Here is a 26732-nt window from a genome sequence, read left to right on the forward strand (position 1 = left end):
TTGGGGAGTCATAATGAATTTCTCAGAGATGCTCAGAAAATAGCAGGTACTAGCCATATGATACTAAAGTAGTAGGTGGGGGACAGGCACTGTGATAGGCATTTAAGGACATATTTAGGGCTTGTCCAAAAGAAAAAGGAAAGTAGCTTGCCTGAACTCTTGAGTTGAAATTTCTTGCAATTTTAAACAAAATGGATTCGGAGAACTGTTCCATAGATTCTGTTGTAGTGGGTCCTAGCATGGGATCCTCATTTATTGTTTCAACAAGTGTGCTCCCCATCTTCTGCATTAGACAACTTTGTACAAAAAATGTTCTGTGCCATATTTTTTTTTACAAAGTATAGACCATAAAACTTTATTTGAATTAAAAGTATGTACCAGTGATTTACAGAGAATCATGCCTTAATAGTACAGCTCCAAAACAGATAAAATTACATTTGCTGAAAGAGAAACCAAGACTTGTTAAATCAATTTTACAATATGTACCCCAACATTAAAACCAATATACTGATAAGTTATAAAGTCCTTTCAGAACCAATATTTTGTCCCATGTGGTGAGATATATACAAATATATATATATATTTATATAAGGACATTTCTAAGTGCACAAGTGACTCATATACTGTTGTGTTAGTGAATGTAAGGAGCATTGAAGGCATTGGGCCCAAGAAAGAGAGAGGTGCGTCAGAACCAGCTGCCCTTTCCTTCCCTGCAAGCGGCTGCTGAGGACTCTTCCCCTTCCTGTTTTGGGCCAGAAATAAGCACCTTGGAAGTTTCCTAAGGAATGTATTACACTTCATATGTAGCTTACAAAAAGCTCCATTGTATTTCTGACATTCAGGCTGTCATAATGGTACATTTTTACTTATCCTTTGCTCAGAAAGTGATATCAGAATTCCCTCTCATTAAGTTGAAATTGGGGGGTAATATCACAGGCACTTTAATTCCTTAGCTGCCAAAAGCGTAACTAGCGACAACTGGGAAAGGCGAGAACAAAAATGGCTTTGAATCTCAAGTGACCAAGGTTTTCCATTATTTCAGCCTGCAAACGCTTCCCAGATCTTGTTCTCGTGACCCAAGTTGCTTAGGAGTTACAAAATGAAATGGCCAGTTAGATGGTCATGTACATAATATGTTTAAATCATTAGTTCCTGTCCCTTGAACATTTCAACGTGGTGAAATGCTAAGAGGCCTTTCAATAAAATCTGATATTTTATAGTGAGTATCTTTGACAGCCTTTTAGGAATACATGCTATGCATATCCCTTTCACCGCTGACACATGGGAGGAAATGTTTCAGAAATCAGTACTAAGCCCACTCTGCTGGAAGCACCTGTTGTCGGTACTAAACACTGACTTATGTTTCCTGGTAGCAAGGAAAAGCTGGTTACAAGAGGAACTTCATGGAGAATGGTGCAAATTTCCATAGTCCTGACTTTGCACTTGTACAGAAACGGTGGCTACATGAGGGGACACCCATTAAGCCCTACAGAGCCCCTCGCTTTCCCAGCTTGCCTTGGGTCAATCTGGTTCCGATTAATCGCCAAATTCCGCATGCAGCCAATGTAGGATGGGAATTGAGCTGTGTGGAGCGGTGAAGCGAGAGCAAAACTGGTTAGTTCTGGAGAAGAGAAAACAAAATATTGTTAACACCTTTGGCTTTTCATTTGCCCATCGCTTTGTTAACACAACAGTCATCCCGACAACTAATTTTGAAGTGAAGTGATGATGGTTCAACCCAGGCATGGGCAAACTTTGGCCCTCCCTCCAGGTGTTTTGGTCATCAGCTCCCACAATTCCTAACAGCCTACCATGCCTGGCTTAGCCCCATGTAAAATATTGAAATGTTCACAAAGTTATGACAAATTGAGTAACAATCCCCTGGGCAAACCTAGCCCTATTCCAAGATGCAAAATCTGTCTCCACCTTACTGAAAACAGGGCAAGATAGCTACTCTGTATTTCTATTGACCCTAATGTTTTGAAAGTAAGTTAGCTCGGTAAATGCACCTAAGTCACACGCACTCAAAGAAAGCAGGCATATGTAGCAAAATTAAGAACAAAACCCTTGGCTGCTAGAACTGCTATTCCAAATGTGAGCAGGTCCGGCCGTTCATATGCCTTTGTCAGACTGCCTCCATCAGTCAGAGTCAGCATAGCCAAGGGTTAGGGAGTGTAGGAAGACTAGTTGAAAGCATCCAAACAGCAAAAGATTCCCCATTGGGAGAAGACATATAGCCTGTTGTCCAATTGGCTAATCCTGATCCATTCAGTCGATTGAGCCATTCAGTTAATTGCTGCACACAAATAACATGTGCCTTAAATCCTTTTTGCCCTGACTAGAATATACCCATTGAATCCACTACCTTTATTTAGCATGTGTACTCATCTCAATTACATAGGTAGCTCTGTTCTACTTGGACCGTTTCTCTAGCTAACCTTATGGCTCTGCAGAATTGCAGACCAGATGCATTCTTTGCCCTGACTAGAGATTGTCATTTTCTTGTGTTCTCATCTAAATATTAATCAGACCTGGCTATGCTCAGCTTCCAAAACCAAGTGAGAGAGGTCATGTTCTGAACAGTACAGTGTTTATCATGTACTCTACAATAAAATCCTGGCAGTGATTGGCAGCCAGCATTCATGCTCTTCTTGCCCACCTGGCATTCCACCGAGGTAGAAGTTTTCTTTGATAGCAGCTGTGTCGGCTTGGTTAGGTCCCACTGTGTAATTTCCCTCTGTATCCACATCTAACTGGATCACATTGCTGCTTTTCATGACTGGAAAAGAAAGCAGACAAGTTAATCCATAGCCAGGCTTGTTGAGAAATTATAATGCACACAGCAGCCTTTGGCACAACTGACAGGTGGACTGGGTCAATATTTGGCAAAATAATTAGGGTGCATTGAATTGGCTGTACTAGTGTCCATAGACCTAACTCATAAAAATGGGTGGAAGATCTGTTTCAGAACGTACTCTGAATTCTGACTGGTGCTGCCAGTACTGGTGACCCAGGTGATGCCTACAACAGCAAAGAAGGAACTTACTTTTCAACTGATTGGGTGAGGTCTAGTCTATGTTTGAAAGGAAGAAACTGTATTGAGATCTCAAAGCAGAGTTCTGCAAAATCTGACTTCCTTTCCATATTATATTGAGTTTCACTGACTCCCACCTTACAAGGCATTTTTTTCAGAATGAGTGTCGTGTCCAATCATGACATGTCAAATTCAGCACACTTGAGCTGGTGGAAAATAATTCTCATTCCGCCTTTATAGTCAAGCATTTGTTTCCTTCCTCAAAGGGTCATTGATTTTGACTAAAAAAATAGCCATCCAGAATTGTTCTCGTATTTTGTACTTATAAAAAAGGTGATTGTCAGTTGAAGTCAAGTTTATAAAACTTGCAAACATTCAACCATACACATTTACACTGATCTTTGAATCTGTCCCAGAGCTAAAACCAAGAAATATTCATTTACCTGCTATTGTGTGCCACTGGCCATCACAGAGTGAAGGTTGAGCCACAAAGGTGGAGAACTCTCCAGCACCAGTGTTTGCGATCACAGTGACCTAGTGGAGCAAAGAAGGGATTTAGAGATTCCACTCAGGTGAGACAAGGGTGAGAAGTCCTGAAAAAACCCAAAGATAGCGCAGCTAAACTTGTAATTTTCAAAGGCCCTTTTATTTGGGATTCTGAAGTTTGTAGAGAAGAGATCAGTGGCCATACACAAGCTCTGTAAAAAAAACAACAACCCAGAATGGTATTCTGGATCTTCTGGAGGATCCACTGCTGGAAATGAGTGCAAGGCCATATGTAGATCAGAGGAGTCCAGCAAAAGAAGTGTGCCCAACCCAAAATTATCTGCAACATGCAGGGATTGTTTAGTATGTTTTATGTTCTTAGAGGACAGGACTCCACAAAGTCACAAATTCCCTATAGCCTGCCCCACTTCCAGCAGTCGCTATTCAGCTTACTGTTTTCCTATCACTTAGCAAGCGCTCTAGTCCTCCACATGATTGGCAGACCTCAGATAGGCTCAACTCAAAGGGACCCTCACCATTTTGCTGCATATGAAATCTTCATCTGTTCTGAGCCCAGCAAGCATTTTCTCTTTCCAAAAGTTAGTACATGCTGTGCTCAGAACAGACCAACCCTGGAGCATCTACTCTCCAACAAAATGTCATCAGATAATGATCCGACTGTTGTGACTGTGGCCATTGCTCAATCTTCCTACTCTCAACAATGCAGGCAACACAGAGAAGCAGGTGAAGCAGTTTGGAGCTGGTCTGTTTCACTGAGAAGTAGTGCCACCCAGTCACAATCCCACCAAGTGGACACTTTGGTACACAAGGTCACTTCATTGTGCATCAACTGCTCAGAGGTTGGTATGCTGGAAGCATGGTTGGTACACACTCTGAAGTCAAGAAATGTGAAGGTTAGGGTTACCAAATGGTCCCAATATAGGACTAGATTTCAAGTCCCCATGTATGGGCCATCCTGTAGAAAACAGGACACTTGGGAATCCTAATTGACTAAAAGCCACTCTTGTCCAACCTCAGGCAACACTAACAAAATGCTTCCTCATAACTAGCTGCTTTGTTAGCTTACCTTTTGGCTGTCTGAATATAGCCTGAGGTAGTTTGTTTGTTTTGTTCCTATGTGAAAAATAAGACCAGAGGCGCTCCGTGGACGAATCTCCAGCATCAGCTCAAAATCCTGTCCGATCGCCACAGATTGGTCTGGGAGGGCAAAAATATATAAAACGTTATCAGAGCAGCTGAAGGAAAATGGTATTCAATGATCAATTGGGAGCAGTTTGAGGATGACTGCAGGCAAGATGGCCTATACAATACCTAGAGTCAAGTATCCCCCTTCAGCAGTGAAAAAGATGCCGTTTTCCAAAGGGCCCACGTAACAAGGGGTCACACCAAATGTGCCGGATGGTGAGACCAGGGGCTTCCTGTCAAGTTTCAAGTGTCTGAGGCAGCCCTTAAAGCTGGAAGTAGAAGCATCCTGTAGACAGAAGAAGCAGGTGTTTTGGTGGACAGCAGCATAATGTCATAGAAAGATCAGCCTGCTTAGGGCATGATGGGAGAGTACACAAGTGCTGTTTCATCTGGATTAGTGGTATATGAGAGGAAGACATGAGCCTCGATTCCAAGATCGTTTACTTCTTGGTTTAACTAGAGGGATTATGAGGACTGAGCCAAAATGTAAACTTTTGTGGCCTTTTATGGCTGGGGACAGATGCATGAAATGCCCACTTACCCACCATTATTATGTGATTTAAAAATTATGTCAATTTGGTGAGACAGAGCAGAGAACACCTCTCTGGATTCCTATGACACTAGTTGGTGAGGTAGAAAATACCAGGTTAAATCAGCAAACAGAATCATTTCTTATATAGTGCATTACTTACTGGTATGTGAGCCTTGGCTTTCTCCACAGGAGCTCCACCCACATAGAAAATGACAGGGACCCCAAGGTCTCCAGCTGTTGGCAGCGATTTCTCCTGAGCTCTCAGTCCATCAATGACAAGCTGAACTCTGCTTCTGTCTCTGCTGAAGAAGACCTGCAAATTGCCAGAAATGCATATCACATACCTGCCTATGACACTCGAGGATCATTAACTTACTACAGCACTCCCCAAGCTGGTGCTTTTCATACTTGGTGGACTACCGTGTCCAACATTTCCTGCCTGGGCGATGATGGGATGTAGTCCAACACATCTGGCAGGTGAAGATTGGACATGGCACACCAATATGACATACAGGCACTCCAAGTACAAACTTGTTATCATCAGCTTTTTGCCAGAAAATTTGCGAGGAACAGAAGAAAGGTAAGACAGAAACAGCCACTGAAGACGAGAGCAAAGCAACCTAACATGGGTGAGACAAGGGAAGGAACTGCAGTGGAGCCAGAAGAGGTGAGATAGATTTCTTTCTGTTGCATGTCCCTAACCTTGTCTGGGCAGTGACAAGAGATAAGCCCAATTCTGAATGTCTTCTTCACTGCGTGGAGAGAAAGGTACTGGGGCATCAGTCAATGTGAGTCTCTTCACCCAATGAGTGGGTGCAACACAGAATGCTTCCAACGTTGACTGGAATTATTCTTGCGAAACCGCTTGGGCTCTCTGATCCAGATCCCATGATAAGTTAGCAATGAGAATTTATACTCTTCCTCTCTTACATACAAGTTGAAACCCTATTAGAGTTGATCTGCTAAATCAAATGAGCCCCTTTTTGGAAGATGGGGCAGGGTATTGTAAAGAAGTATGAATTTTAGTTTACAGATGCCATGTTTAATTGTGTGGTTATGTTTTAAAAAGGGTAAGTATTATTGTTATTGCATGAAGGGAATAGCCACCTCAGCACTCAGAGGCTGGTTGCCATGGAGAAGGGGGCGGAGCCAACTGGGTTAGCTGAAGAGAGAGTAGAATTTGGAGGGAAACTCAGTGTGTGTGATCAGAGAACCACAGGGAAGGTTGATTTTAGTCTGGGCTCTGTTGAAGTTCAGGGAAGGCTGATCCTAAGTTAGGGGATCAGGGATAAAATAAGTTTGGTGACTTATTTTAAGGTAGTCTGTAATTGGAGGAATTGCAGTTAAGACTGATTCTCAGTTGAAGAATCAGGGTGGCTCAAAGGTTGGATTTTGAGTCAAGTTTAAAATAAGTTTGGTGACTTATTTTAAGGTAGTCTGTTTCCAGATAAGGAACAGATAGGCTGTGATTGAAATTCATAGGGTGACATTTTAGGAAGTTTGAATCACCTCATTCTGTTATTGCAACTTAGTCAAAGTGCCTCGAAGAAGAAAAGTTATTGTAACCATTAAGCTTGCCCCTGAATAAACGTGTTATTGTTCTCTCAAACATCTCAGTCTCTGTCATATATACACATTAAGAATAAACAAGAAGAAGAAAGAAAAACAAAATTTAAAAGTCTACTCTCTAAGTAGCCAGTGGCTAAATATTCCTATAGTGGTGGCAAGAATTGATGATCCCCTTGACATTTGGTGGCAACATTATAAAACCTCTATAATTTGGTGGCAGCTTTTAAATAAAACATCTTTAATAACTGGTGGCAGTGGATATAAAATATATAATAATTAATTAATAAAAACAACCTCCACCTCCACATCTCTGCAATTGGTGTCAGAGGTGGGATTTTAAAAAAAGATTTCTCCCCCTTTCTGACATCTTTACAAATTGGTGGCAGCGGTGGGATTTAAAGATTCCCCCCTGCCTGGAAGAACCTCAGTCGTTCTTAGATCTTTACAGGTATAAATAAATTATTATTATTATTATTATTAATATTATTATTATTATTATTATTATTATTATTATTATTACAGCAAGTCAAAACACAAGTAGAGCCAACTGATTGAATGGATCTACTCCAGCCATGCTTAACAACAGAATTCAGGCCAAAGTACACACACAACTGATTTTGGCAAGATAACCAGCTCCCCCTCCCCTCCAATATCTCCTTCCTTACGGTATGCCACTTTCCATCGTTGTACTTGTCTTTGGACCTGAGTCTCAGTTTACGTCCACTGATTTCAGCCAAAAGCACAAAGCGGCCATTGGAGACAAACACAGAGAAGAAAGAGCCCAGGGAGTCATCCGTCATGTAAAAGAGCAGGCCACTGGATGAGTTCAGTTTGGCCTCCATGGAGAAGTGGAACCTATAGAAGAAAGATTGAGATGCCATTAATGCATTCTGAATTGAGCAATGGAGTTGAGAAGGAGAGGGAAGGAGCTAAAGGCAGAAAGTGTGAATGAATTCATTTCTAGAACAACCTGGAGAAGGAGAGCTCAGTAACTGGATCCTTTAAGCCAGAAATCCTTGAAGTCTGAAACGTTTCCATTCTGTTTCATGTTGGAGTGTGAGGAAAAATTTCGGAAACATTAGAGAAACAGACCATGCTTGCATTTTACCTTTCTTGGAATGTTACTGGAATGTCATCAAATTCCAAACGGCTCACTGAGGATCCGCCAAACTGGAAAGCATCTTTAATGGCTTTGGGGTATTTGGGCAGATGGCAGCTTGGGTCTTTCAGGATTTTCTTACTCAGCACCTGTAATAATAATTTAAAAATCTGCTTCCACTATCTGCCTTTGTTTCAAATTCAGGAAATTAAACTCAGTTTTTTTAGACTGGAAACTAATGACATTCGAACTTTTAGATGGCTGGATCTTAAGTTAGAAAGTCTTGAAAGCCTTGCTCTCTGCAAATGGCAGAGATCATCATGTCTGAAAACACCTTGCCTCTCCTCAGTGCAACTTACAGCACTGGTGCTATTTATTTATTTAGGAAATATTTTATTTCTTGACCTCTATCCAAGCATCTCAGAGTAACAACCAATAAAACCAATCTGACAATTTAGTTCAGAAGAAATTAAAATGATTTGCATGCAAGTAAGTCTCCAAAGGGTTTGGTGCCTGAACAATAGCAATGTGGGCACCAAGTGGCCTTCTAAGGGGAGGGTGTTCCACAACTGAGGAGCCACAGGAGAGAGGACCCTGTTCCATGTCCATATCAAATTGCCCTAAATGATGATGGAGGGTCCCTCCAGATTTTAAATCTTTGGCAGCCCAATCTGTGGGCCCTTCCACACAGCCATATAACCCAGAATATCAAGGCAGAAGATCCCACAATATCTGCTTTGAGCTGGGTTATCTGAGTCCGCACTGCCATCTATTCCAGTTCAATGAGGATTTTCTACAGCTGTGTGGAAGGGGTCGTAGTTTCTCTGCACTGCCAAACAGTGTCTTCCGGAGAGATTTTATTCAGCTGTGTGGAAGGGGCCTGTGGCTCCAGAATAACATACTTTTGGGTAGAACGAAGGCAATGGAATAAGGGCAGTTACTTGAAGTGGGACAACAAGGGATTAGATAATAAGCTGCTTTATACACTTCCTGGGATGCCTCTTCATATTTCAGTACAAAATACAGTATAGACTGTGATTTAGTTTTCTCTCCAAGATGTGCCTATTTCACATGAAGACAAAAATATGACCGCAGCCATTTCCTTCACCTTGGGTTTCCACCTGCCCTTCTTCTCTGATGCTCGCATCTGCTGTGGCTGCCGATCTCTGGGACAGTTCATGGTCACGTTGAAACTCTCAGTGCTCTGCTGAAGGTCGACAACCATCTGTGGTTCTGATGTCCTGTGGCAGAAAGGGCGATGAAATCAACAGCTGCTCATCTAGGACTACAGCCAGGTGAGAGCTGCCAGGTAGCTGGCCTTTTTAAAAATTTTATTAGCCATTTTTGGAAAGAGAGTAACTCTCAAAACCACAGGGATACTGTGCCCTTCTAATGCATGGACGACAACCAAATTCTAATTATGACATTAAGTTGCTGTATTGCATTCACTTTCAGCTCCTCTCCAAGACAGGAATTGAGGGCCATGCCAATTCTACTGTTAAATCTTTGCAATCTGGTACCTTTGGAGGTGTTATCAACCAATGTATAATGGCCTGCACAACATGAATGAGTCCTATTTACATCCCCATCCTCTGTCCTGAAACTCAGTCTTTTGCCAACAGCACAAAAAAACTTCAACAGAGAATTCAAGATTTGTCTTTCTGCCCCGCTATAATATATGTGAAGAGAAGTTAATAACCAGGCTTATGGCTTGCAGTGAGAAACTGTATCCCACTTCAGGCATTTCTGTATTGCTGCTAATCTCCATATACTGCAATAAATAACAAGTTGAGAAGATATGAAACATGAACCCTACTTTAGGCATCTGCAGAGGAGCAAATAGGTGCTTTAACAATAGATTTGAAATGGTGTGATCAGTTAAAAGAAGACACAAATGTTTGCTCAAAATATTTGATGTCCCAAGGCCATTTAAAAGCTCCAGAGCTATGAGGTACTATTTTAGGATCCTTTTTTCAACCTGATTTTTCAAAAAATGGTATGGTTCTTTGGGCTCTGGAGATGCGAAGGAGGCTTTTAGACTGTAGAGTTAGACTGGGGCTTCATGTAACCCATTAATTTTGTTTTCCTCACCTGGAATACACTGAAAATGGAGACTACGAAGGAACAAACCTAAAATGGGGAGATCAGGCTTCCTGAATGTAACAGGGAAGACTCACCGTCTGACAAAGACATTCCCGATACATCCTGTGAGGTTGCCAAGTTCGCTGGCCCGGGGCATGCCACCCAACTGAAAGACTGCTGGCTCATCCTGTCGCTTCTGCCTCCTGAGGCGATCAGTCCCTGGTTTGGTTCCCTGAAGCTGGTCATCTATGTAAACCCGGATCCTGCAAAGGAGATGCAATTGATTTCGGAGCTACAGATTCATTTGTGCCACTGCCCTCCTGCATGTGTCAAGGAGACGGCACTTGAGACTATGGTAATTAATATCACAAAGGATAGCTATGAAATATACCCTGAAGAGTCACTGTAGATGGCAACGTAGTGGCTTGTATCATCTGCATATGCATTCTTTGTTGTGAGTTCTGTTGTCAGGACGTTGACTGCCACTCTGCCATTTTGCAAGGAAACCTGGCATGTCCCTTCCTAGGGAGAGAGAGAGAGTAATTTGGCATGTCAGAGTCAGAAGTCGCCAACCAATTGTAACAACTAATACACACCCTTTCACCATTAATATTCCAGGAAGGACATATTCAATTACTTACCTTTCCAATTTAGAGAATAAAGGCAAGGGCATTGAAACCTGTTTCACAACAGTCAAGGATTCAGGAAACCCCACCAGAGTGAGAGAGCAAGGAAATCTGGGGCAGGACTGAGGGTCAATCAAACCTCCTGAGTTTGCCCATGGGCCACAGAGGGCACACACATTATATAACATTGTGGACCACATTGGGAAAAGGTGAGCTGAGAATCTTCTGTGACATCTAACGTTCTTTTGCCTCAACATTCCTCCGAGGAACTATTCCTCTCCATTCTGGTAACAAGCCCCTTGAGAGAGTTGGTAGATGTCATTTGGAGATGTAAGAACAGCATACCTCTGTAGCATGATGATACATCAAGCCACGGCTTTGGCTGGTGCGGAAGCTGAAACCAGTATAGAAATCTTGCAAAGAAGGCACGTTCCTCAGTGCCAGAGTCAGGAAGCCATGGCCATGAAGCTTAACTGAACGAGCCACCTGAAAAGGAATAACAGGAATGAAGCAGCCATGGAAGCACATTGTCTTTAAAATTACAGTACTGTAAGCCTATGGAGGAAAAGGTTATCTATCAAAGGCTATCTGTTTGAGAGATTAATACGAACTATGAATTAATCAGAAGGATTTTTCTGACTCCAATGTCCTAGAAACAAAGATCAAGAAAGACCACAGCATCTGAATGTCTGCAAAAGACAGGGGGTTGGACTGGGTGGCCCATGAGGTCTCTTCCAACTCTATTACTCTATGATTATTCTATGAATCCCTACTGATGTAGTATCAACAATAATGATCAATACAATCATGGACATGTCACCTCGGACAGTCACACACCAGTTGTGACACATCACCCGCAGAACTTGGCAACTTCTAGTGATACCTCTTGGAAAATGTTGTCCTAAACTACTAACAACAAACTAGTTTTAATAATGTCAAGACAAACACTACAATCCAATCTCCAAGTTCACTGTAAAACACTCTACAAACTAATAAGCAATTGAAGTAATGGGGACAGGTGTAAGCCATGAGCTTATCCTTCCTCATCAGTCCAATTTACAAGAAAGTTCTCCTGTGCAAACACATTGTGCTTTAATGAAACCTTTCTTCACATTACTAATTGAGGAGGTTTGTATGGATTGTGTTCAGGATTACATCAAAATGATTACTCTTTCCTACCAGAGCAAAATCCTATTGGTCCCGACTAGACTATACCTATTGAATCGGTTTGGTAAATCAATGCTTATATAAATTTCATGAATTCAGTGAGTATGTTCTCGTTAGGATAACAATACGTTTTAGACCCTTGTGTGTTGCAGCAAAAGTAATAAAAAAGTCTGTAATACTTAGAAGATTAACAGGCAGCATAAGAGACAGAGACAAAGAACATGGCATTGTCTAATGTAATATCCAGGGTCTGAAGAAGAATAAAATGTCTAAAGACTCATTCTCCATCTTCTCAGCACCTCTCAAGACATTCTATACAGAAAAGAGAATAATGACTATAGTTTTCTCTGCCAAACTGAGATCATTATGGGTATTTAAAAAATTGCAAGACATAAATGAAGTATTGCCACACTGAAGAACACTTTGGTTTGATAAAGAAAATCTGCAATTTCCTCTCTAGTTAAGTTAAACATGTACAAAATGTTCTGAGCCAAGTTCCAAAACATCTTGATAAGTGCTTCTGATAACAGCCAGAACACTAAAATAAGATACACAGAACAAATGTGACACGTATATTTTAGATGTGATGCTTGTTCCTTTTTTGTCAGTTTTTATGCCATTCAATTGCTGCCACTATGTGTTTTTGTATGAATGCTATATAATGATGGTTTAACTACTTATTTGGGATGGAAACCTGGGCTTCCAAGCCAGAGTCCACCCAACACAGCAACATTAAATAAAGTGTTCAATCGAATACCATATGCTATTCATGAACCTTAAAAATCCCCCCTCACTCTTCTCTGCCCTTCTGTTATGTTCTCTTCTGTTCTTTTCATTCTGTATCACAATGCAATGTCCCACTACCAGTATGGAAATTACAGTGTCATTTACCCAAAGACACAAAGAAGTTTCCCTCACAGCCTCCTGTTTTTGAATTTCTAAAGAATATCTGGCTGATCATGATTGAAACTTTTAGAGAATCAAGCAAGATCATTTTTATAAGTACCAGAACAAATGCACCCTTCTTACCAGGAGGTCCAATGTACATCCATAGCTGACTCCTGTCGTGTTCATACGTTTTAAGTCAACGTATTTACCAAGAGCTTTCAAGCCTTTCATGCAGCCCCTGATGGATCCACCTTTGGGGAATATTTTCTTCAGGCTGAAAAACATATCGGACAGAAAGGTGGGATATGGAAGGAAAGAAAATTGAGTTTCTTCAATAGGATTCCACAGAGAAGATCAAGGGATGGGTGAAAAGTGAAGATTGACTCTGGGAGTAAAGGGTTGTTGCGTGTTTTCCAGGCTGCATGGCCATGTTCCAGAAGCATTTTCTCCTGACTTTTGCCCACATCTATGACAGGCATCCTCAGAGGTTGTGAGGATGCCTGCCATAGATGTGGGCGAAATGTCAGGAGAGAATACTTCTGGAACATGGCCATACAGCTCGGAAAACACACAATAACCCGGGAGGCCATGAAAGCCTTAGACAACACTGAGAGCAAACTCTCTTTATATGGATCTCACAGAATTCAACTGGAGAAGTCATCTCCTGAATAAATATCATGTTCTGAGCCTATAGGCAAGAGCTGTCTTTTAAAAACTTAAGTAAAATTATGTTTCTCCCCATGATAATGCAGTATCAAAAAAAACCCCATGTGCACATACTGAACAACAAGAAACTGCCATGCATACTCTAGCTTTTTAACCAACTGGAGTTTTTTCACACCCCACACAAAAACCATTAGAACTAAGACCACTGGGACAGCTGTCTTGTGAGATGGGGTGGGAAGTATCATCTGCCCACAAGCATGAAGCTTCAAATGAAGATAATTGCTACAGAATGACAGTTTACATGTTGGTCACATCCTATTTAGGTGAATGATTGATTTCTAGTTTCATTACAGCACTTTTTAAAGAATTTTAGATACCATACTTTTTGAAGGCCCGATGAGGCCTGTTTCTGAACTGTGGGCATCCTGTTTCTATCACAGCTGGTTGCTATATGAAGTGTACATTGATGTGTATATTAAAATACAAGGAATTGTATTTTCCTTGTCTCTTCACATCTTCCCTTCTTCACTTGTAGCATTTTAAAGTGTTCCTTAGTTCTGTATCACTTTCTGCTCTATAGAGTGGCGCAATGGGTTAAACCTTTGTTCCAGCTGGACTGCTGACCAAAAGGTTGGGTTGCTGACTTGAAGGTTGCTGGTTCGAATCTGCGAGATGGAGTGAGCTCCCATCTGTCAGCTCTAGCTTACAGGGACATGAGAGAAGCCTCCCAGCAGGAGCATCTGGGCATCCCTTAGGCAATGTCTCTGTAGATGGCCAATTGTTTCACACCAGAAGCAACTTGCAGTATGTTCTCAAGTCGCTTCTGACACAATAAAAAAAAACCTTCTACTCTGTTGACAGACAGTGGTCCAAATTTGTGCGCTGATCTAGATTAATCACTCTAAGGCTGGATTAGGCCATAGGAAGTAAACAGCAGTTTAGACAGTAGTTTTTGGCTTTGGGGGAAAAGTGGTCCTACAGACACAGAAACCATTTGTACCTAAATATTTAAAACATATATAAGATTGAATTCTGAAAGTGTTCCAATTCTTCCAAACATCTGCAGTGGTGCACATAAACAGGGCTATGCAAACTTTAAGAAATCTACAGAACATCCAAAACAAAGCAAATATTATATCGCTGGATCATTAAAGTAAGAAAAAAATGCAGGGAGAGAAGGCACTGGAGGCTGATAGAAAGCAAAGCTTACCCTTCGGGGAGAATGGACACAGGTACACCGCCCAGGTAATACGAGGTAGCATTTTGTAAGGCATTTTCCTGCTCCACCATGAAGATGGTTGATTGCTCCAGTCGCACCAGGATGCGATCCTTGGGACCCATTTTGAGGAGGAATATTTGGATCTAGAATCAAGCAAAACCAGAAAACTTTAAACCGTGAATATTCTCCCTGGAATGGGTGGTATTTGTCTCTAAAGAGGAAAGAGAAATCAAGAGGAAATTAGACCAGGAGAGAAGTTTCTGCAAGTTTCAAGGGCCTAGGAGACTATACTGTATGTTTCATGTGGCTATAGCTCAGACATGGGCAAACCTTGGCCCTCCAGGTGTTTTGGACTTCAACTCCCACAATTCCTAACAGCCTACCGGCTGTTAGGAATTGTGGGAGTTGAAGTCCAAAACACCTGGAGGGCCTAAGTTTGCCCATGCTATAGTTTCACAGAACTAGCCAGAAGTTATTATCTTCATTGCAAGGTGAAAACAGAGGACAGTCATTTTATGCTAACACAAATACATACTGGATTGAACAATTTTACAATCTATGAAAGGTATGAGGGGGCACGTTTCTGATTTGACATGCTGTTACAAATTCACAGACCACAGGCAGACCCTGCCTTCAGATCTCTTTTCTGTCATTACCGCTTTGTTTGTGTTGCTGCTGACTAGTAGTGTGGCAGGATCCTTGGAAGGTGTTGCTGTTTTCAGGCCTCCATTGAAGTCGTAGTATAGCACCAGTTTTCCTTTTTGAATAGCCAAACATAGCAGTTGCCTCTGTGGATGAAAAAAAAGGAGAAAACTATTTCAGTCTATTAATCCTGAATCCTAGCTTCTCTTTGCAACAAGATTCAAGTACAGTCCGAACAGGCAGAATCTACTCCCTTAAGAGAAGAACGTCACTTTCTCTACAATGAGGTCCAAATTAGCCAGTAATTAAGCAAACTATAGAGAAAGGAGTGCCCTGCAGAACATATGTGGCCCTTTGGGACTCCTGTGTGCAGTTTGTAGGACCCCAAGAGCCCCTCAGAGCCCTTGTATCTCCCCTTAATCACTTTCTGGTTGATTTATGATGATCGGAACATCTGTAGAGATACCAAGGTGCTTGTTTATAAAGCCATTGTCCTCCCAACCCTGCTCTATGCCTGTGAAACGTGGATGGTCTACAGAGGTCACACTCAACTCTTGGAGCATTTCCATCAACGTTGCCTCAGAAAAATCCTGCAAATCTCTTGGGAAGACAGGTGGACAAATGTCAGCATGCTGGAAGAAACAAAGACTACCAGCATTGAAGCGATACTCCTACACCATCAACTCTGCTGGACTGGCCACATTATCCGAATGCCCGATCACCGTCTCCCAAAGCAGTTACTCTACTCCCAACTCAAGAATGGAAAACGTAATGTTGGTGGGCAGGAAAACAGATTTAAAGATGGGCTTAAAGCCAACCTTAAAAACTGTGGCATAGATACTGAGAACTGGGAAGCCCTGGCCCTTGAGCGCTTTAATTGGAGGTCAGCTGTGACCAGCAGTGCTGCGGAGTTCGAAGAGGCACGAATGGAAGGCTTAAGGGAGAAACGTGCCAAGAGGAAGGAGCGTCAAGCCAACCCTGACCAGGACCGCCTTCTACCTGGAAATCGATGTCCTCACTGTGGTAGAACATGCAGATCAAGAATAGGTCTCTTCAGCCACCTACGGACACACCCACAAGACACCAGAAACAGAGGACCATCATCCTTGACCTACGAGTGATCACCTAAGTAAGGTTGATTTATGAGCTTTTTTGTGCTCCCCAAACCACCCTAAAATCAGTTATAAAGGCAATAGTTTGCTCTGCTAACCCTTGTGTCTCCAAATCTCCCCAAAACAGGCAACAATGAAAAAAGCAGCCAAAATTTTATCAAAATAATAATAATAATAATAATAATAATAATAATAATAATAATAATAATAAAACTTTATTTATACCCCGCCACCATCTCCCCAAAGGGACTCGGGGCGGCTTACATGGGGCCCTGCCCAGGACAATACAATATAAAACAACATAAAAACAACATATCAAAATACAATTAACCAACACAACTTATAAAATAAACAGTATAACACAAAATCAAGAAGCAATCTAACAGGGGCGAGCCGCATGAACACTAAATTAAAAACTCGGGTGAGACAGGGATCAAATAGAAAACCTCAGGGGACAGGGACATCAGATAGAAAAACAGTCTAGAGGATCAATGTTGAGGGGAGTAACGAAAGAGCAGTTACTCTCCGAAGGCACATCGGAATAGCCATGTTTTTAGCTCTTTCCTAAAGGTTAAAAGAGTGGGGGCTTGCCTAATTTCACTGGGCAGTGAGTTCCACAAACGGGGGGCCACAGCAGAGAAGGCCCTCTCCCTTGTTCCCACAAGGCGGGCCTGAGATATAGGCAGTGGCGATAGGAGAGCCTCCCCTGACAATCGAAGGGATCGGGCAGGTTTATGGTAGGAGATACGTTCACGAAGGTAGGAGGGTCCCAAACCGTTTAGGGCTTTATAAATGATGGTCTGCACCTTGAATTGGGACCGGAAGATGAACAGCAGCCAGTGGAGCTCCTTGAACATAGGAGTGGATCTCTCTCTGTAACTCGCTCCCGTTATTAATCTGGCAGCCGAGCGCTGGACCAATTGTAGCTTCCGGGCCGTCTTCAAGGGAAGCCCCACGTAGAGCGCATTACAATAGTCCAGTCTAGAGGTGACTAAGGCATGGACCACCGTGGTCAAGTCAGACTTCACGAGGTATGGTCGCAGTTGGCGCACAAGTTTGAGTTGTGCGAAGGCCCTCCCAGCCACCGCCGACACCTGTGCTTCAAGCGTCAGCGCTGAGTCCAGGAGGACCCCCAAACTGCGGACCTGTGATTTCAGGGGGAGTGCAACCCCGTCCAGCACAGGCTGCCACTCAATACCCCGATCAGACTGGCGACCTACCAGGAGGGCCTCTGTCTTGTCAGGATTGATCCTCAGCTTGCTCCTCATCTAGTCCGACACAGCGGCCAGGCACTGGTTCAGCATCCGAGGGGCTTCCTTGGAGTTAGATGGGAACAAGTAGTGGATTTGCGTGTCATCTGCGTAGAGATGGCAACACCCTCCAAAACTCCGGATGACCTCTCCCAACGGTTTCATGTAGATGTTAAATAGCATGGGGGATAAGATAGACCCTTGCGGGACCCCACAGGTCAATGGCCAGGGGTCCGAGCAGGTGTCCCCCAGCTTCACCATCTGGGAACGGCCCTCCAGGAAGGACTGGAACCACTGCAGAACCGTGCCACCGAGCCCCATCCCGGAGGGCCTCCCCAGAAGGATACCATGGTCGATGGTATCGAAAGCCGCTGAGATGTCCAAGAGAACTAGCAGGGTCACACTCCCCCTGTCCAGCTCCCTGCGGAGGTCATCCACCAAGGCGACCAAAGCCGTCTCAGTACTGTGCCCAGGCCTGAAGCCAGACTGTGAGCGGTCCAGAAAATCTGTGTCATCGAGGAATTCCTGGAGCTGCGCTGCAACCACCCGCTCCAGAACCTTGCCCAAAAACGGGAGGTTGGAAATTGGTCTGTAAAATAGCAACTAGATATGAACACATCAATTCAAATACTTTGAAATGCTGTATCACTCCAGGTAGGTACAAGAAGGAAAAGGTGCAATGACATGGTATTCAAAGTTTCCCAACATAGAGAGACTAACGTTCTCTTTCCATCTCCTCAGCTACTGTCTCTGATCAATATCCGATGTAAATTTTTCAAGATTGACATTCACTTCATTCTTCTTGTATTTCGAACACCATTCAAGACAGGGACTGATGTCTTCTCCTTGCTCAATTGGCCAAAGGCACCAATGCTAAGCAACACTTACCTGATGTTTCAGGAAGAAAAGGATCCCATTATAGGACACCAGCCGCATCTCTTGCTCAAAGCGCTTGATTGAACCGATCTGGCTCTCAAATTTAATTTCTGCATAACCAGTGCCATCAAAATAGGAGCCATCTGTCAACCAGGGGTCACCTGTCGATTTAGACCTAAACGAAAAAGAGAATTAGCAAAAACTGGCAAAAAGCATAACAATACACAACTGTACCCCTGAAATGTAGAAATCAGGTTGCTTAAATGTTCTAAGCTTTGCTATTGGATGAAGAAAGATTTCCAAATTGAAGCTGGCAAAATGCTGCAGCATTTAGTAATTACTAGCAGAAACAAGGCTGACTATGACTACATAGGACTCCAAATATATATAGATATAGATATAGATGGAAAATAGGTTAAAGCGGTTCAGGAAAAGACAGGATACATACATAAAAACAAATTAATCATGATTATTTTTGTACTCCTCCAATATTACAAACAGACAAAAATTCTTAACAACAAATCCCCACTTCTTGGAGAGAAAAATGAAAATGTCCAGGAGGTTTCTGCTACAATGTTTCCAATTTATTTATCTGACTTGTGCAATCAAATCCTGGGCTCACAATCAATAAACTAGTGTGTCTCTGGAGCAAACAAAAGCTTTAAAATAACCACAAGATGTCTGAATGATACTCCTTTTGTTTTTTCATGTCTACAAACTGTTCTGTTTTCTCTAAAGTAATGCCAATACCAGTCCCAAGCAAAAATGACAAAGAAAAACCACATGAAATTGCATATTGTCATTCAGCTCACCTTGTACAAGGCCTCTCAGCAGCGGTGTCCAGGTGGAAAGTGCTTTGGAAGTTGTACAGACTCATTACCTCTTCATTGAGAGTGTCCATCTCTATACAGCCACGGTAGTTAGGATAGCGCAGGGAGGGAGGAGGCTGTTGTACAGAAAAGAAGCATCACCTTTTGGGGTCTGAAGAGACTATGTTCCTGTGTTTCAACTTCTCAGCCTAGACTAGCATCCCAAACTGGATATTCTTGCTGGATCAACATTGCTATATAATACAGTTTGGAACAGCATTACATGGTCCATGTAAATCAACCTGTGGGTCCCCAGATGTTTTGGCCTACAACTCCCAGAAATCCCAGCCAGGTTGAGAACCACTGATAAAGATGCATATAATGCAGTTTGAACTTCACTGAACTGCATTATGTGGCAGGCAGTGACCATATAATGTCGTTCCAAACTGCACTATATGGCAGTGTAGATCCAGCAATAGCTACTACCGGTAGCACCTTATATCACCCTTGGCAGAATTAAATAGAATCATAGAATAGTAGAGTTGGAAGAGACCTCACGGGCCATCCAGTCCAACCCCCTGCAAGAAGCAGGCAAATCACATTCAAAGCACCCCCGACAGATGGCCATCCAGCCTCTGCTTAAAAGCTTCCAAAGAAGGAGCCTCCACCACAGTCTGGGGGAGAGAGTTCCACTGTCGAACAGCCCTCACAGTGAGGAAGTTATTCCTGATGTTCAGGTGGAATCTCCTTTCCTGTAGTTTGAGGCCATTGTTCCGCATCCTAGTCTGCAGGGCAGCAGAAAACAAGCTTGCTCCCTCCTCCCTATGACTTCCCTTCACGTATTTGTACATGGCTATCATGTCTCCTCTCAGCCTGCTCTTCTGCAGGCTAAACATGCCCAGCTCTTTAAGCTGCTTCTCATAGGGCTTGTTCTCCAGACTCTTAATCATTTTAGTTGTACTCCTCTGGATGCTTTCCAGCTTGTCAACATCTCCCTTCAATTGCAGTGCCCAGAATTGGACACAGTATTCCAGGTGTGGTCTGACCAAGGCAGAATAGAGGGGGAGCAGGACTGCCCTGGATCTAGACACTGTACCCCTGTTTGTGCAAGCCAAAATCCCATTGGCTCCATATTCAGCAATGGAGTACGTTGCCTTGTAGCATGGTGGAGTCTTCTTCTCTGGAGGTTTTTAAAACAGAGGCTGCATGGCTATTTGTCAAGAGTGCTTTGATTGTTTATTCCTGTGTGGCAAAATGGGGCTAGACTGGATGGGGGTCTCTTCCAACAATATAATTCTATGATTTTATGACTCTTGTTCCTTGCTTCGATTGGCCAAAGCTTCCTGGATGTTGCAAGCCCAATTTACCACATTCCTTTCTAAACTTGTTCCCTCCTCAGAAGGCTCATTGCTTGTAGGTTTCCTGAACTGTATTACTCTAGGAAGCTGTCTACACAACATAGAGGGAATCTTTGCATCATTAATTTACTCTGCACAAGAAATCAGGGACACTTAAAGCATTATTCATGTCTCCAGGTTAGTTTGTTTTACCAAAAAAAGGAAAGCAAGAGAGGGGGAAAGAATCTAGTAACACCTTTTGAGATTTTTTTTCAGCCTGAACTTTGGTGAATGCCTATCCACTTGAGATTCAGTGGATCTGAAATCCACAAAAGCTCCTGCTACAATGAACCAGTTAGTCTCAAAAGGTGCTGCTATATTCCTTCCTCTTTTCCCTTGTCAGAGTATTTGCAGCACAGCAGTAGTTGGATGGAAGCAGTGGAGCGCAGAACGAAGAAAATAGTTGGTAAAACTATTTACAAAGTTTTACTGTATGCAGCAATAATCAACACAAACAGACTTGCAGACGACAGACGAACACAGGACTGCTCTGTTCTCCAACAGAACTTGACTCGAACTCTAGGCAGACAGAACTCAACTGAACAGAACTGAACTGAAGCAATCGTTATGCACAAAAAACTTGTGTCTGGATACTCCCTAGTTCCAGCCACACATCAAGGTCATCATAGCTTCTTGGCAATTAACTCTTTCCACACTATGGTACATTCTGGATGATGCAATCGGTTGCAATTCAAGCATGGCACAAATTGCATTTAAACACTATCAATACACAAATCCCACATTAACATCCCTTTCATGTATTACATTAGAAAGACATGATTGTTGCCATTAAGATAAATACTAAGAGCTCTTTGTAGGAAGTGGCCATATTATGAAGATGTCTTAAGAAAGGCTAAGGAGTGTGAGGTTCCCCTGCCTGAATCAAGCCAGAAATGTCTGCCTCCAATGATTTTCCCCATACCCTCTGAAACCAGCCTGGTCAATCCATCTCACCGTGAAGCTGGAAGGGTAGCCTCCCACGTACAAGACCACATTGTGGGGCTTGAAGTTGAACAATCCCTGCTCTCCTTTAGCAACACTGTCTCCTTTGGTTTCATGCAAGGTTTGCTTCTCCACAGTCACTGACATGTGTCCATACTGCAAGATCCTAAAAAAAGCAAGGAGGACGGGATTACACAATTGGAAGAAGAAAAACTCCCCTGTCCAAACCCAACCCCCTTCTTGCCTAAGAAAACCCTTTGAAAGTCAATAGGAAACTTGCAAACACATTGACATGCATACACATATTCAGATTATCCAATGATGAACTTTAAATAAATCATTTTGAATGTGCTCCCATTCTTTTTTTTCTCTTTCGTACCTGTTTATGCTGACTGCAGCAAACTGCTCTCCAATTTCTTCATCAACAGTTAAATGTGTGGGTTCCTCAGTTCCTAATTTATAGATCCATTGTACTTTGCGATCTTTCAGGATAACACCCATGTAGTCACCAACAGCCTAGATACACACAGGTTAAATCAGGTCAGCTTGAAATCTCCTTATCAATGCCATCATTTGGGTGATTGCTTTGTGCTTAGGATGGATTGCAAAGCCAACTATGGAATTACAAAACTGGAGCTGCATACTAGAATCATTAGATTTATGTATCCAAGCCTGACTCTGTACCAAAGATTTCCAATCATAATTTTATCAGCAACATTTAACATGGCACAGTCTCTCTCTGCCAGAGAACATGGATATGCTACCATTAGGATTATAAAGTCGACATGGCCTGATTTAAGGACGAAGCATGAGGATCTTGGATGAATGGAATTAATTATATATATGTTGTTAAGGTTTTATAATGTATTTTAATAATGTTATTAACGGATTTATATGTATTGTTTTGCTTTTATGATTGTTTTCTTTGGGCATTGAATTATCGCTTCTCGGCCTTTTGGCTAAGATCAAGTGTAGTATCTGAATTTTGCCAATTTTTGTAAGCCGCCCTGAGTCCCCTCGGGTGAGAAGGGTGGGGTATAAATATTGTAAATAAATAAAATAAATATGATATGAATGTGTTAAAATAGATATAATGAAATTGCATTCCCTCACCCCAGCTTACAATCAATACCCAGAAAAACACTGGAATGAGCATTCCCAAGCTGCCTCTGATTCCTCTGATGGAATCAAATATACGTACGTCCTTGTGTCCCAGGTACAACACAAAACGTCCCAGGTCATCTCCATTTTGACGCTTCTGTTCTGGATTCTGGATATAGAACTTGAGGGAAGTATAGGCAGCCAAATCTTGGAGGTTGATAGGAGTCCGGACCTGCACACCTGAAGTTCCATTGAATTTCACTGGAACTTTGATCTAGAAGTCAAAAGATTAAATTGACAAACACATCATTTATTGCTCTTTAAAAAAAACAACCCTTATTTTTATGGAAGGAGCATTGAAAGGTACAACTTGTTCTCCTAGCAGAGTTCATTGTCTTTGTGCTGCCTCCATTCAGCCTCGCTTCAAAACTTTTCTCAACAAGCTTCTCAAGCAATCTGTTGTCAGCTATGAAGTTTCTCCAGGCAGTCAACGTTACATCAGTGCACTTCAAGTGAAACCTTTCATTAGTCTCATAAATGGTTTTTCCTTCAGTTTTAAAAAAACACTGAACTAGTGTATAAAAGCTAAAGAACTGCTAATTCCCAGTTGCTGCTGATTAATCACTGAATTGGGCTGTGCACCAGCAAGCTCCAAGCCAAGCTGGAGATTTGTCAGAATTCACTTGGGGACACGGAACATAACAAAGAAGCTTGCTTTTAGTTTCTGTCGTGGCAGAGAGCAATGTTATCAGTCAGTGCTTTTATTTTCTACATCTATACCTTACTGACAGCATTCCGGGCCAAAGATATCAGCTGGCGCACTCGCAGGATATTGTCTGAAACAGTTGCGTTGTGGCTCCTCCTGTTCTCCAGATTGCTGAGCTTTCCCAGGAGTAATGGGAGGGTGCTTTCAAGGCTGGATACTGGAGGGCAGAGAAATGGAAATCTAGGTCATGAATTTCACAACAGGTACATAGTCAGCATGGTATAGTGATTTGAATGTTGGGCCATGACTCTGGAGACCAAACTGATTTCTGGCATGGACCCACTGGGTAACTTTGGGTGAGTCACATATTCCAGAAAACCTGACTGAACAAATTATCACTGAACAAACTATTACTGAACAAACATGATTGAACAAACTATCACTTGGATATTTGTGTAGAAAAATGTATAATAGTTAAGAAATAAAAGCCATCAAATTGATAACTGATATTTGAGATTAGATAGAATGCAATAACAATTTATTTCAAATATCAGGTTTCTAAAGTATTTCGTGCCATAGAAAAGGATCTTTGTACCAGCATTAGGATCAACTTCAAACCCATTCTGAAAAGGCAAAGTTGACAATTTAAAAAACCTATATACCTGTATCCTTGGCTTCTCCAACAGCTTGATTTAAATCTTCATTTTTGAGGTCTCCATATTGCTGCTTCCACTCGTCCAGATTTTTTTGCATGTTATTCAGTTTTTCTTCCATCCTTGCCACTGTTTCATTGGCCTGTGAGGCAGCATCTTTGGCATTCTGGATTGCCCCTGCTGTGCCATCTTGCATAGGAAACAAAGGAAGTTAGACTAATTACCAAACATTAACTGGAAAGAAGCATTTGTCTATCAAATAAACAGTTCCTGGTGTTTCACAACAGCACACATTTGTTTAAACCAAATATCAGTGGTCACATTAATTGGTGAATTCTAGGAACTGTGATAATAAAAAGAACTTTTTCAACTTCTGACTCCAGAACAAGGGAAGCACAAGCGACAAATATTCTTAAAAGTAGCTCAGAAATACTTTCTTCTTCTTCTTTCTACACTATTTTCTCAATGGAGGGATTAGCATTGTGATATTGTTTTCACATGTTTTGGGCATCCTCAGGTACAGGCTGGGAGCATGCATGTCTTCGTTGATGGTATCCATCCAACTTTTCTTTGGCTGTCCACATGGTTGTCATCCTGCAATCTCCAAATGTAGTGCTGTTTGTGCTACTGATGTTGGTTCTTTTCTCATGACATGGCCGTACCACCATAATCTTACTTCTAACATTTTCTTGCTGATCACTTTTATTCCTAGTCTTTTGGCACATGGTCAAGAAGTGTCAAGCCAAATGTCCATCTCAGCATTTCCATTTCCATTGTGTTAAGGGTTTGTTCATGTTTCTTTGTTGCTAGCCACAACTCTGCCTTGTAGAGGGCTACTGGGAGAACAATTGTAGTGTAGATCTTAGCCTTGCGTTATTCAAGCATTTTTGAGTTACACAGAATGTCAGTAGTTTGCCACCATTTCAATGAGGCTGTATTCATTTGTGACCGTACATCTGGCATTGTGTCACCATGTATGGAGACCAGTGACCCTAGATATCTAAATTGGGGGGGGGGGCTTCCTTAGTGCTTGTCCATTAATTTGAATTGTTTTTCCAGTTTGAAAACCACATTACAGATACTCTATTTTGGCTATGTTCAGGGTTTCTGAAGACTTTACACTTTATATAAATACTTTCAGAATCCTGAAAAAGTATTATGTGCTGTTTGGACTTTTATGGGTCTGGGCATACCATGTAAATTTTAATGTAAGTCAATTTCAAACATTCAAAGTTGTGAAAACAGGATTTAGCAGGTGATCCTGGAATCAAGCAGTAAACTCGGCTTTTGGTAGTGAAGACTGGAAAATAATACATGTCTACTTCTCATTCATTGAAATCATGGGTGCTTACAGATAAGGCTTTGCCTTGTGTGTTATAGGAGTGCAGGCACCCTTATTTCCCATTCATAGCTCTTCCAAAGTTTCCCAACTATTTGTCTCAACTTTTCTTGCCACAAAAAATCTGCTAAGAAAAAGGAACAGAATCTTTTGGTATTGCCAGGCACTGTCCATTTGAAAACACACATTGATATGCTGACAAATACATTATAGTTGGTGTTAAAACCAGAAGAAGAATTATTCGGATCAAATGACCAAAAGTTCAGCTGAGATTCTGGGAAGGGAAGTTTGTGAAGGAAGCATAACTTGGACCAACCTTGGACCATGTCCAGTGTGCTCTTCACTGACTGTAGCTGATTCAGAAGATCTTCTTTCTTTCTTTGGATGCCTGTTAATCTGGTTTTGGCAGCCTGTAGTGCTCCCCTGATATCTGGGAATGAAACAAACACAACACAGGGTTGCACGTGTATTAAATCTGAGTTATTGGAATATGGTGTCCATCATTAAGAAGACAAAAGAGTTTTGATGTTATGAATATTGAAGTAATGTAAGACATTAGCATTATATTCTCCAACCAACACAAACTTTCATAAATCTAATCTATTGTTGTTCCTTTCTTTCCCATTTCTTCCCAAGAATTAAGGCAATGTTCCCATATTCTGTAGCCATCTCTGATTTGCTCAGCTAGAAACAGATAGTTGTCTACTATAATAGGGAAATGTAAAGGGGCCCAGAAAAGTACTGGTTGAGTATGCCTTGCCTGAAATACTTGGGGTGCAAGTCTAATCATGAAGTTAATGTATATTTCACATCCACCTAGCCTGAAAGTTGTGGGAGTTGAAGTCCAAAACACCTGGAGGTTTTAAGTTTGCCCAGGTCTGCATTAGAGGTTGGTATTGCTTTCTCTCTTACCTCCACTGAGCTTCCTTTGTTCTTTCTTCCCAGCTTCTTCTAAGGCAGCGCTGGTCTTCTTCATCTCTTTTGAACTGGCCCCAAGATCCTCCAAAATGACATTCTGCATACATAGAAGAAACTTTCCTATAAATCTGTGGCTCATTTGAGTCATGCTAAAACTTCATTTGCTAACCACATTCTCTGTTCCTGTACTTTCACATTGCTTTGCAATGATGCCATACTTGCCAGCATCCTTGAAAATAAGCATTTGCCAACTCTGCTAATAGTTGAATCAGTATCCTATGATCTAAATTCAAATGACCACCTGGACTGAGAGCAGACACACAAAGAGTTTACATGCAATTTGGCTGCAAATTCTGGGTAATGTGCATTGACACCGCTCCAAATCAGTGAGGCGGCAGATAAAAGTACACATG

General features: G+C 41.9%; 1 protein-coding gene and 1 non-coding gene across 4 annotated transcripts in view; one reads left to right on the forward strand and one right to left on the reverse strand.

The window, feature by feature from the left end:
* Positions 1-217: 217 nt before the first annotated feature.
* The window catches only part of lama5 (laminin subunit alpha 5), a 228071-nt gene continuing 201556 nt past the window's right edge, over positions 218-26732 (reverse strand). For all 3 annotated transcript variants that reach the window (XM_062979024.1, XM_062979023.1, XM_062979022.1), the window contains exons 57-80: positions 26314-26416; positions 25718-25831; positions 24072-24251; positions 23484-23626; positions 22804-22977; positions 21982-22118; positions 21615-21768; positions 19267-19400; positions 18467-18629; positions 15231-15362; positions 14566-14717; positions 12831-12963; positions 10980-11120; positions 10400-10530; positions 10104-10271; positions 9035-9167; positions 7936-8075; positions 7493-7682; positions 5419-5571; positions 4853-5012; positions 4608-4738; positions 3478-3568; positions 2660-2779; positions 218-1621 (exon numbers count right to left, since the gene is read on the reverse strand). In XM_062979024.1, coding sequence (XP_062835094.1) covers positions 1461-1621; positions 2660-2779; positions 3478-3568; positions 4608-4738; positions 4853-5012; positions 5419-5571; positions 7493-7682; positions 7936-8075; positions 9035-9167; positions 10104-10271; positions 10400-10530; positions 10980-11120; positions 12831-12963; positions 14566-14717; positions 15231-15362; positions 18467-18629; positions 19267-19400; positions 21615-21768; positions 21982-22118; positions 22804-22977; positions 23484-23626; positions 24072-24251; positions 25718-25831; positions 26314-26416 — 3438 coding nt within the window. In that variant the 3' untranslated portion in view covers positions 218-1460. The remainder of the gene's footprint in view (positions 1622-2659; positions 2780-3477; positions 3569-4607; positions 4739-4852; positions 5013-5418; positions 5572-7492; positions 7683-7935; positions 8076-9034; positions 9168-10103; positions 10272-10399; positions 10531-10979; positions 11121-12830; positions 12964-14565; positions 14718-15230; positions 15363-18466; positions 18630-19266; positions 19401-21614; positions 21769-21981; positions 22119-22803; positions 22978-23483; positions 23627-24071; positions 24252-25717; positions 25832-26313; positions 26417-26732) is intronic.
* On the forward strand, positions 22542-22737 carry LOC134299053 (U2 spliceosomal RNA). The gene has a single exon (XR_010006205.1). It is a non-coding gene; the product is annotated as a U2 spliceosomal RNA (small nuclear RNA).

Source organism: Anolis carolinensis, chromosome 4 (assembly GCF_035594765.1).
Source record: "Anolis carolinensis isolate JA03-04 chromosome 4, rAnoCar3.1.pri, whole genome shotgun sequence".
Taxonomy (NCBI): domain Eukaryota; kingdom Metazoa; phylum Chordata; class Lepidosauria; order Squamata; family Dactyloidae; genus Anolis; species Anolis carolinensis.